General features: G+C 39.2%; 1 protein-coding gene across 1 annotated transcript; it reads right to left on the minus strand.

Moving 5' to 3' along the window:
* Positions 1 to 391: 391 nt before the first annotated feature.
* vps33a (VPS33A core subunit of CORVET and HOPS complexes) lies at positions 392 to 9,314 on the minus strand. The gene is made up of 13 exons (XM_037097783.1): positions 8,944 to 9,314; positions 8,514 to 8,579; positions 7,872 to 7,999; positions 7,597 to 7,783; positions 6,725 to 6,841; positions 6,427 to 6,601; positions 6,116 to 6,309; positions 5,201 to 5,327; positions 4,916 to 4,983; positions 4,563 to 4,700; positions 3,317 to 3,454; positions 3,058 to 3,226; positions 392 to 1,848 (listed from the first exon to the last, which is right to left on the minus strand). The coding sequence occupies exons 1-13, from the start codon at positions 9,043 to 9,045 to the stop codon at positions 1,655 to 1,657; spliced, it is 1,803 nt and encodes a 600-aa protein (XP_036953678.1). The 5' UTR covers positions 9,046 to 9,314; the 3' UTR covers positions 392 to 1,654.
* Between the last annotated feature and the right edge of the window lie 505 nt (positions 9,315 to 9,819).

The following is a 9,819-nucleotide window of genomic DNA, read 5'->3' on the forward strand; positions in this document are numbered from 1 at the left end:
CGTGTTCATAGTGTAAGGCACGGAGACGATATTGACTGAAACAGAGATCAAACACCCTCCTGCCGCACAGTTATCCTCTACCGGAACATGGAGCAAATGGCCTCCTAATTCAATCAGTGTCCTGTGCTGTCAAATCATGTGCTGCCAAGGGCTGAGCTCTCGAGACAGCACAGGGCCATTACCGGCTGATCGGGAGGCCTGTTACGGCGCTAATTGCTCCTTCAGAGAGCTGGACCACTGCCGACTGATACACTACGATCCCTGCCTTTCATCTGATCTCCCTGATTACAATCAGCCAGCCTTTCTGAAATAATCTGCTATACAATAGGCAAGATGTCTTCCCATATGACTGTGTAGTTCCAGTTGCAGTACTGAAGAAAAATGGCCTACAAAGCTTTCAAACACTGTGGAAGTGCATCTTTAATCATCTCATACGTTTTAATCATACATACATATATACAGTAGCTTCATAGTAGAGAGGACAGAGATGCAGGATGAACAGTAACATTAAACCAGCGTTATATTGTATTGTCTGGGTGCAAATAAAGGACTGTAAAAAGGAAAGGTACCCTGTGGAGTTGTTGTTTTTTGACTTTTGCACATGGGTCAGCATTTTGTTAATAGGAGAGCGCTAAGCAGTCAAAGATATTATTTCCTCTGTTGTCCCATGAATACAGATTAACCTATTTGTTTTCTTGAGATCACAAGTTATTTATTTCATTAGCGGGGAATAACAATTGTTGTTTTCCAGAGATAATGAGGACATTTTCTTGAGACCTCAAGAAAACAAACCTTGTTTATGTCATTATCATGAGATAACAAATGTTTTCCCAAAGTAACAAGACAACAACTTCATAAGATTCATAAGAGTAGACCATTACACACACAGAGCTCTGTGGGGTGCATTATGGGAGTCTGAAAGCAAACCACATGAACTTTATAAATTATTTTTTTTGCCACTCCTTAATGTAACATTTCAACTTAAATCAGTTGCTACACTTCTTAAGATGCAATTTATGCCTGCTGGCATGGTACTGCTGTATGATTCAAATAAACATTTAGCTGAAAGGAGTAAGACGAATCACCCTTCTGTTCTCTTGTTATCTTGGGATAACAAATCTTGTTTTCTCGAGAACAACATTTGTTATCCTGTGAAAATGGCATAAACAACTTGTGACCTTGAAAAAACAAATAAGATTTGATAAAAAAAAAGAGATGGGAAAACAGAGGAAATAATATGCTCGACACATCACTTCCGGGGCTTCTGTATGTTTATGCATGAGGCTGCAGGTGACACTTTCCTGCTCAGGTCTCATACTATTCGACTGATCAACGCTTGTTGGTGGTGCTGTGCAGAGAAGTGAAGGAAAGCACCAGTATAAGCAAGCTAGAAAAAACATGGATATAACGAGGCACATTTAAATCATAAAAAAAATGGTTTGCAAATGTGATAAAGAGGGAAATTAATTTAAGTCAGTCACACTTTGTTGACAAGAAAACTCCACTGGGCACCTTTAAAGAGCTTGTGGATGTTTAACCAGCGCAGACATCAATGAAACACCTGCAGTACACTGACATGGACATAAAGAAACAGCAGCTGAGGTCTGTCCGACAGATGGGGTGTTTGATGTGGCCAGGTGTGCGTGCAGGTTACTCAGGGGGTCTGGGACTCCGGCCGGTCCATGAGGGATTTGATCCAAGTTGTACCGTTTAGGAGTTTTGTGGTGGCTATAATATACTCCATCCCGCTATCTTCCATTTGAGAGAGGAAACGAAGAGCGGCTATTTCTGCGTACGACACTCCACCGAGGAAGAACACCAGCGTTGTTCTGTTCTCCCCCTGCTGGCCTGCACAACAGTACAAGAAGATGCATGTCACCCAAAAAAAAGTTTTGTTTTGTTCTTTGCACTCTGTTCATATCCAAAATACACTGGCTACAAATCCATTAAAGAATTAATTTCAAGATTTAGTTTTTCAAGATACTTTTAACCCTTGTGATTATAATTAAAGTGTATTACCACACACTACCACACCAATCTTAATGTCATTTTAATGTCATTGATATTTGCCTTATGATACTTCTCCGTTTGAATGAGAACACGTTTCTCTGCTGTTGGAAGAACTTTAGAAAAATGAATAAAGATATTGCTGTGGGAAAAGCGGGAATGGGAAGTGTGACAAAGGACCTTTTCTCTTAAGTTTAGATTTTATTTCACTCGGAGTTGATAAATTATCAATTTTCTGTTTGTAATTTCTTAAGAAGTAGATGGGGACTTGATTTAATTTTCAGCTCATCTGGTGTAACACAAGTCTTTGGAAGACTAGAGATCCTAGAGAACTGATTTGAAAAGACATGATTTGCACCCTAGACACGCAGTCAAGCTTGTGCACCCACTTCAAATGGGGTGGATGCTAATGCTTTTAGCTTAGCAGCTACAGTGAAGATTTCACCTGACCTTCCATCGCCATGGGGTGAGCAGATAATGGCTGAATTTTCACTTTTCAAGGAACTTTCCTTTAACAAAATACAACTGAATATAAAAGAGGGCCACTTCCCTTCTGCTAAAGCACCATGTTTTGAAATGCAAAAACACTAATTTAGCCATCACACTCCCCCCAGATTAGACTCCTTTATTATCACCTTTTAAAATCCAGTGTAAGGCAGGCATGTAGAAACAAGTCAACTGTGTCTAATGCCCAAACTCACAGTTCTAATTAGCACATTTCAAATTGAGTGTATAATCAAATTCATTATTCATATCAGTGTAACACCTCCTCCTGCCTGTACGATGACATGGAGGAAAACTGAGGAAAAGCACAGTATGTTGTTATCTAGCTGTCTCTTCAACACAGACTCAGAGAAAAGCCACAAACACTGACGGTGCTTCTGTGGTATTGTCAGCTTTGTGCCATCAATCTGCTGCCGTTCAGCAATCGACTCAACAGAAACAAAGGCTGGGTCTTATCTACACGTAGCAGGCAGGCAGGTTGTTTACTTTTACTCTGTTTAGTGAGCAGCAGGGCAAACAGCAGGCCCAGTTTGTATCAGTCCTTACGTTTCTTATGAAGCCCGGCAGGCAGCTGTTGTCGCTCCTCGAAGTGTGGGCCTGGAAGCATCTTCAGCACCTCTTCGATGCTACGCCACCCGGGCCGAGCCAAGACCTGGGTCAGGCGTATGCTCAGTGGGGCATAGCCGCTGTACACATAGGAGATGTCGTTGGGGTTCTGCAGGATCAGAAAACACACAGTTAAAGAGCTCAAAGCGGCAAAAGAACATGGATTTAATACTCAAAGATCTTTTCGTAATTTTTGTACCTGTTCATTGGCATCTTCCATCCACAGTTTAAGGGTTTTTCTAATAGTGGGGTAGTTATTTCTGGAGCTCGTCTGTGGCTTCAGAAGACCTGCCTTCTCTAGGTTGTTCAATGTGAGCATGTGTTCGTAACCGTAGGTCTGCACATAAGACAAATGAAAGGCATTATTGAAAAAAATAAATCATTCAATTAATATAATTGCAGCAATTCTCAAAGGTGAGTAGTAACAAGTTACATTTACAACATTGCATGTATTTGAGAAACTTTTCTGGGTTTCATTATTTTTACTCCGTTACATTTTGATATACTCATCTACTTAAGCATTTATGCACTGCTTTATGCATTTAAGAAGCAGGTGGTCAGCTGGTCCCAGGTACTCTGTTATCATACCACATCCACGCCTCCACATGACTCTGTTCAAAGCAGGATAACGGCTGGAGCTACAGCAGTGCTGCGGCTTTCAAACGGTGCTGATTACTAATATTTACAGAAGAATTAACAGTGCACTGTGCAGCCCAGCAGTGGTCGGGTGAAGTCAGTTTTTTTATTCATATGGACATGACCAATATAATGCTGACTGTCTTCTTCAGGTCAAAGTGAAGAAGTGAACACACTTTTATTTAAACAGACAATGATGAAACAGCATTATCTTCTAAAATAATTCATTAAGATTTAACCACTCTGATCTTATTGTCTTCCAATGGGACTCACACCATAACATAACATAGGAGACAACAAGTAAAGAGATTTACAGTATCATCACTGCAATATTTGGTATTCACATTTGAGAGATACAGACTTTGAATATTGTCCTGGTGTTTATGTGGCAGGTTATCTAAACAGGAGATGATGATTCATAGTTTCACTAGAAGTAAGTACAGGTGTATGTTCACTTCTTGGCCTTTATCTGAGGAAGACCATCTGCTGTAAAAAAAAAAATTCTAGTCATACCCACAACTAAACATAATGTCACATTGATTTTTTTTTGTTGTTTTTATTTCTTAGGTTACTCACTATTCAAGTTGTTTCAGTAAGTACTTTTGTACGAAAGTAATCATTTCAGTGATACTTTTACTTCTGATTTTGAAAAGTATCAGTACCTTTGATTGAGCTCAGTTTTATCCACTCTACCCACCTCTAGTAATTCTTGCATATATTGCATTTTTTCTTTTTTTTAAGGAACCGGAATGTACAGACACAGAGAAGACACCACCACTGAAAACAGATCTTTATGTCTCTGACTCTACCTGGAGAATCTCCCTCTTGTAGTAGTCCAGCACCTTCTGCTTGAGGCCATTGTTGCACACTGACTGCATACACACCAGACGTAGAATCTTGATCAGCGGATCCTTTTGAGCGATGCAGTCCTCAATATATGTGTTCACCTGGACAGACAACATACATAGAGTACAGCATATAAATCACTTTGTATAAACTCGTATTTAAATCAGTACCAGGTTTAATAAGGCATTTCCACTGTGAGGAAATCAGTAAACATTATTAAAATCATATCAAACCACAGTGTATGTACGCACATATTTATAGGAGAATCATTTTTATGACAGATTAGCTTTGGAAAAAGTATATAGTTGAACAACACCTTGTCTGTGTCGACTCCAGTCATAAATTCCTGCTCCACTGTTAAATTATCAAAGAAGGCCTCAGATGCTGAAACAAAAGACATTAGTTAGACTTAATCACATTATAACAAACATAAAAAATATAAGACAATGCTGTATAACAATGTTATTTATGTTCACTACTTGTTGGATCACTTTTTGAAAACTAAAGATAGCATATAGGATTTATGAAGATATGAAAATATGGTGTGAGAATCAATCCAAAATGCTAACAGTATCATACTTAAATGATTTTATTTACTCACTAGTGATGTCTTTGATCAGCTCTGCTATAGAGGTGTGGTTAGCGAGTGAGCTTCGTGCCGCCTGCATGTGAGGCAACTGAGACACAAACTGCTTTATTTCTCCCACGGTTTTGGCATTGTGGCGTTCCTAAAAGACAAAAAATATCACTTTACAAGCTGAGCTATTAATGGCTTTGGTATTGCTGCTCAGAAAAACAGAAGTGGAATGACAGAATCCAACTTCATTACTACAAAAAGTCAATCACACAGCACATCATAAATTCATTTCAATCACAAATTAGATGGCAGGCAATTCAAATTTTTCAGAAAAAAAAAGATTAGGAAGGTGTTTCTATAAAACAAAGTTAATCCCATCTTAATAAATCTACTTTAAATTAGTGTCAATATACACAAGTTCACTTCTGACTAAACGTTGAAAATACTCACACAATTCAGTTCTTGAACACCTTCCACATATAAAGCATGTTTCCATCACTTTAGTCACTAAAAAAAGTTAAATGTTCACTGCTTTTAGAATACCACCTTCATTTAGCTCTTTAACAATCTCTTCTAATATAGTTTGTATTGCAATCAATGTGGCTAATGTCTGAGCTGATGAGATAATGGTAATGTTTGGCCTTGATAAGCAATCTATTTGAACATTTAGCACTTTACCTACCTCCAGATGATTGTCATCACTTCTCTAATCTAATGGATTTCTGTTAAAACCTTTGTCGTAAATTGCCACAGAGATTACGATCAGATCAGATCAGATCAGATCAGATCAGAGCAGCCGGGCTAGATGGAAGTGATCTCATGTAGCCAAAGTACCAGTCATTACAACTACATTTGAAATTTTTTTAACACAAAGATTATACTGTAATCATTTTAGAGCAGGCAAATATGCTAGACCGACAAAGATGAGGCGAAACCAACCTCAAAGGCAGCTGAGATGATTTTGGCCTTCTTGCTGAGGGCTGCTCCAACAGCGTTGAAATTTTTGTCTCGTATTTCTGCGTACAGTTCCTCTGCCGAGTTGAGCTGTAACTTCTTGGGCTCTGTGGGTAGATCTTTACTCGCTTCACCTTGCTTCTTCTGTGCAAACTTCTCAGGGGGCAACTTGACATAACCTGTGATTAAAAACAAGGAAAATAAGACAGTCAAGAACCACATAAACGCATGCATGTAATTACAGAAATGCAATAATATCAGACTAACACGGGAGTCAAAAAAAGATTTATTCCGACCATTAGTGATCCCATAGATCTCATCAATAAGACCCTCGTAGGTGAGCTGCGTGGCCAGAGGGGTGAGCAGGTCAACATTACGGTCCAGGAGGAGCAGAGTATCAAACACAGGCAGGATCTGATTCTGACTGCCAGCAAACTCCCTCTTCATCCTCAGCATCATGTTGGCAACATGCTGAGCACAAGCAGAGAATATCTTTCTCAAACAAATGAAATCATCTGGCTGCTGCTGAACCTCTGTCCATGTGCAATTACCTTTTTTTTTTCCCCCACACAAAACGACTCACACCATACTCACCCGTGCACATTCTCCTTTCCCATATATCTGTGGAATGGTGCCATACAGCGCCTGTAAGGTCATGAGACCTTTGGCTGTGTGGTAAAGGCTTGTTTGGTCATTTTCTAAGTAGCACTCCTGTGAGAGACAAAAAAAGCGTAAGATGTAAGAAATACACCATACCAAATATATAAATATTTCTTGACAATTATCACATGCTGAAATATTTGTTTTTATATAATGTATAGCAAAACATGGCCTTATTCAAACAGCAGGTGAATCAGATGTGTTTGATCTTTCAGACAGACTGTCCACGCTGTTATTTGCAATGATTAAAAATTCCACCTTCCATTACTCTGAATTCAACCTCGTCTTCTAGAAATATTTTTTGTATATTACCAGTGGATTATTAATTGTTGCATACTTATGTTGGGGTGAAACATCTTCACTGTCTGGATGATGTTTGGAGACAGCCTTTCTTTGAGTGAATGAAACACTACATTTAAGATTTAACATTTAACAAAAGCACTTTGCTTAAGGTTACACAGTTAAATGATTGAAAATATTGTTTGTCTCAAGTCACTCGTTACTTTTTATGTCATAAAAATTCACCATTATCTTTCTCTAGCCTTAGCTTAGTGCTCCTAGTGCCTAAACACGACCGTGTTACTAACAAATTAAACTGCCTTCAAAAGTGGCTTGGATCCAGTTACAAAAATCCTATTTCCAATGTTTTGTTGTTTTTGCTGTCCAAATTTTCCAAAATCACTCTGGACATAATCTGGATAAGCTAAAAGGGATTTGGCGTGGCAGTCTGAACAAAGCCGAAGACATTTTGATCACAGAGCAGCAGAGTGATTGATACGTATCTGAGATGTATAAGTTGAACACACCCTGAAAGCACTTTCATATTCCATGGACAGCAGGTCCCCATCGTAGGGAATCAGGTCCAGGATGTACTCGTCGATATTGATGAAAGAGCCCAACACGCCCAGCTCCTTCAGCCTCTGCTCACACAGCATGCTCCGCCGAGGCACAAACAATATGTGGAAGTCTCGTGCCAAATGCATCTTGTCCTCACTGAAAGGTGCATAATGCAAGGTGTTAAATGAACAAAAGGAACTCAAATTACACTGTAACTGTACTTAAAGGGATATGTAAACCATACCTGAATACATTCTCAGCAATGATGTCCATGAGCTCCAGCCGGGGACGAACAAAGAAGATGATATTTTTGACGTCTGCAGAGGGGAGCCTCCCACTCTTGAGGGTGAACATCTTTTCGACTTCATGCTCCTAAAAAAAAAACAGTTATAAAACATGTGTTTGATGTTGATAAACAAAAACCTGAACTTTATTAAATATATGATACACTGCTGTCCCTTTGGCACCAGATACTTCATCTAGGTAGGGCTGCAACTCAATGATCATTTTCATTGTTGATTATATTGCTGATTATTTTCTCGATCCATCGATTAGTTAGATGGCCTATTGAATGTCAGAAAATGGTGAAAATGTTGGTCAGTGTTTCCAAAAGCCCAAGATGACATCCTTAAATGACTTATTTGGTCCAAAAGATGATCAGTTTACTGTAATAGAGAAGGAAGGAAATAAACCTAAAATATCACATTTAAGAAGCTGTAATCATAGAATTGAACTCTTTTCCTTCCTTACATTATGCAAATATTTAAATAGATTATCAAAATAGTTGACAACTAATCGATTAATAGTTGCAGCTCTACATCTGGTCCTAGTATTGAGGGGTACTTCACATTGCAAACTGGACAAAAGCTGCACAGACGGCACTTACCTTGAGTAGAGAGTACTGAGCTATCAGTCCAAAAGGTCCCGTCAGATATTCATCCCAAACTATAGCCTAAAGAACAAAGACACATTTAGTTGAGTTGATCAATTGTAAGACCTGAGAAATGATCTGCATGCGGAAATGTTTCAGTGTAACCTGTGATTTAGCTATTAGCTAACAGGTCCAATAATACACTGAAATTGAGCTACTTAAAGGATAAATATGTAACATGCTGATACGCCTACAGCTATTTTGTCGGAGGATGTAGTGACTGAATATCTCCCTTTATATGGCCTGTAGTTTTATGTGTTTTACAAGACTCTGACAGCTCCATGATAACACTGAGGCTTAAAGAGGCTAGCTAGCTTAACTGTCAGGTCCACGGATATGCTAACTATCGCTGCTTCGGCCAGGCACATGATGTTGTGTTCATTACCTTGCTTCCTGCACACTTGTCCAAAAACTCTCGAAGCTCTTTTCGTGCTGCTTCTCTCAAAATGTTTAAATTAACTCTCCCGTACGACAGGTGGGAAGCCATATTCCTGTGTCAACAGCACAACAGAAATCAGGTGACCACAGCGGCGCTGTCTGTCACGTGACCAAAGAAGATTCAATATCAAGATAGTTCACTCAATGGTAAACGCTAAAAGCTAATCCCTTCTCGCGTATGAAAAACTTCCTGTCCGTTAGTCAGAGCCATAGACACATATACGTTTATGTACCCATCGCCTGGACAACTTGCAAATGTCTAAGACACTATCACAGACACCGGTAATTTCCTAGCTAACAGGCTAGCCTCCAGCTTTGGGTTGCAGCTGCAGCTTATAAATGTTGCGCATGCGTTCAGTTAGTGTTCGCTAAACAACTCTGCTAAAGCCAAATTTGTGAAATATCTGCACCTCATGTGCGATATTGAATATTGAATTTTGCGATAGATTGAATTTATCTAAACATTTCTGTGTTGACAACATGTGACAGCGGGGATTTTCAACCATTATTTGGATGTTATTAATGTGGGACGTGAATACGGAAGTAGGAGGGGATTAACGCTTGTTCCACCCATAGTCTTTTCCTGTGTGTAGGTGTGGCAAAACACTGTAATCGCTCAAAATACTGACCTAAATGATATGTATTCAACTTGCTTTTTTTTTCACTGATTCCGTTGAAGTTACACAGAAATATAAAGCAAAAGAGGCGCAAGTCCTCCGTTTGTGGTGCAATGATTGCTCATTCCATTAGATGGCGCTATGTTTCTATATCAAGAATCAAAGTGGAGGCGTGCTCTTATAATTGAGTCACTGTTGTTAGAATT

This window comes from Acanthopagrus latus, chromosome 5, assembly GCF_904848185.1.
Source record: "Acanthopagrus latus isolate v.2019 chromosome 5, fAcaLat1.1, whole genome shotgun sequence".
Classification (NCBI taxonomy): domain Eukaryota; kingdom Metazoa; phylum Chordata; class Actinopteri; order Spariformes; family Sparidae; genus Acanthopagrus; species Acanthopagrus latus.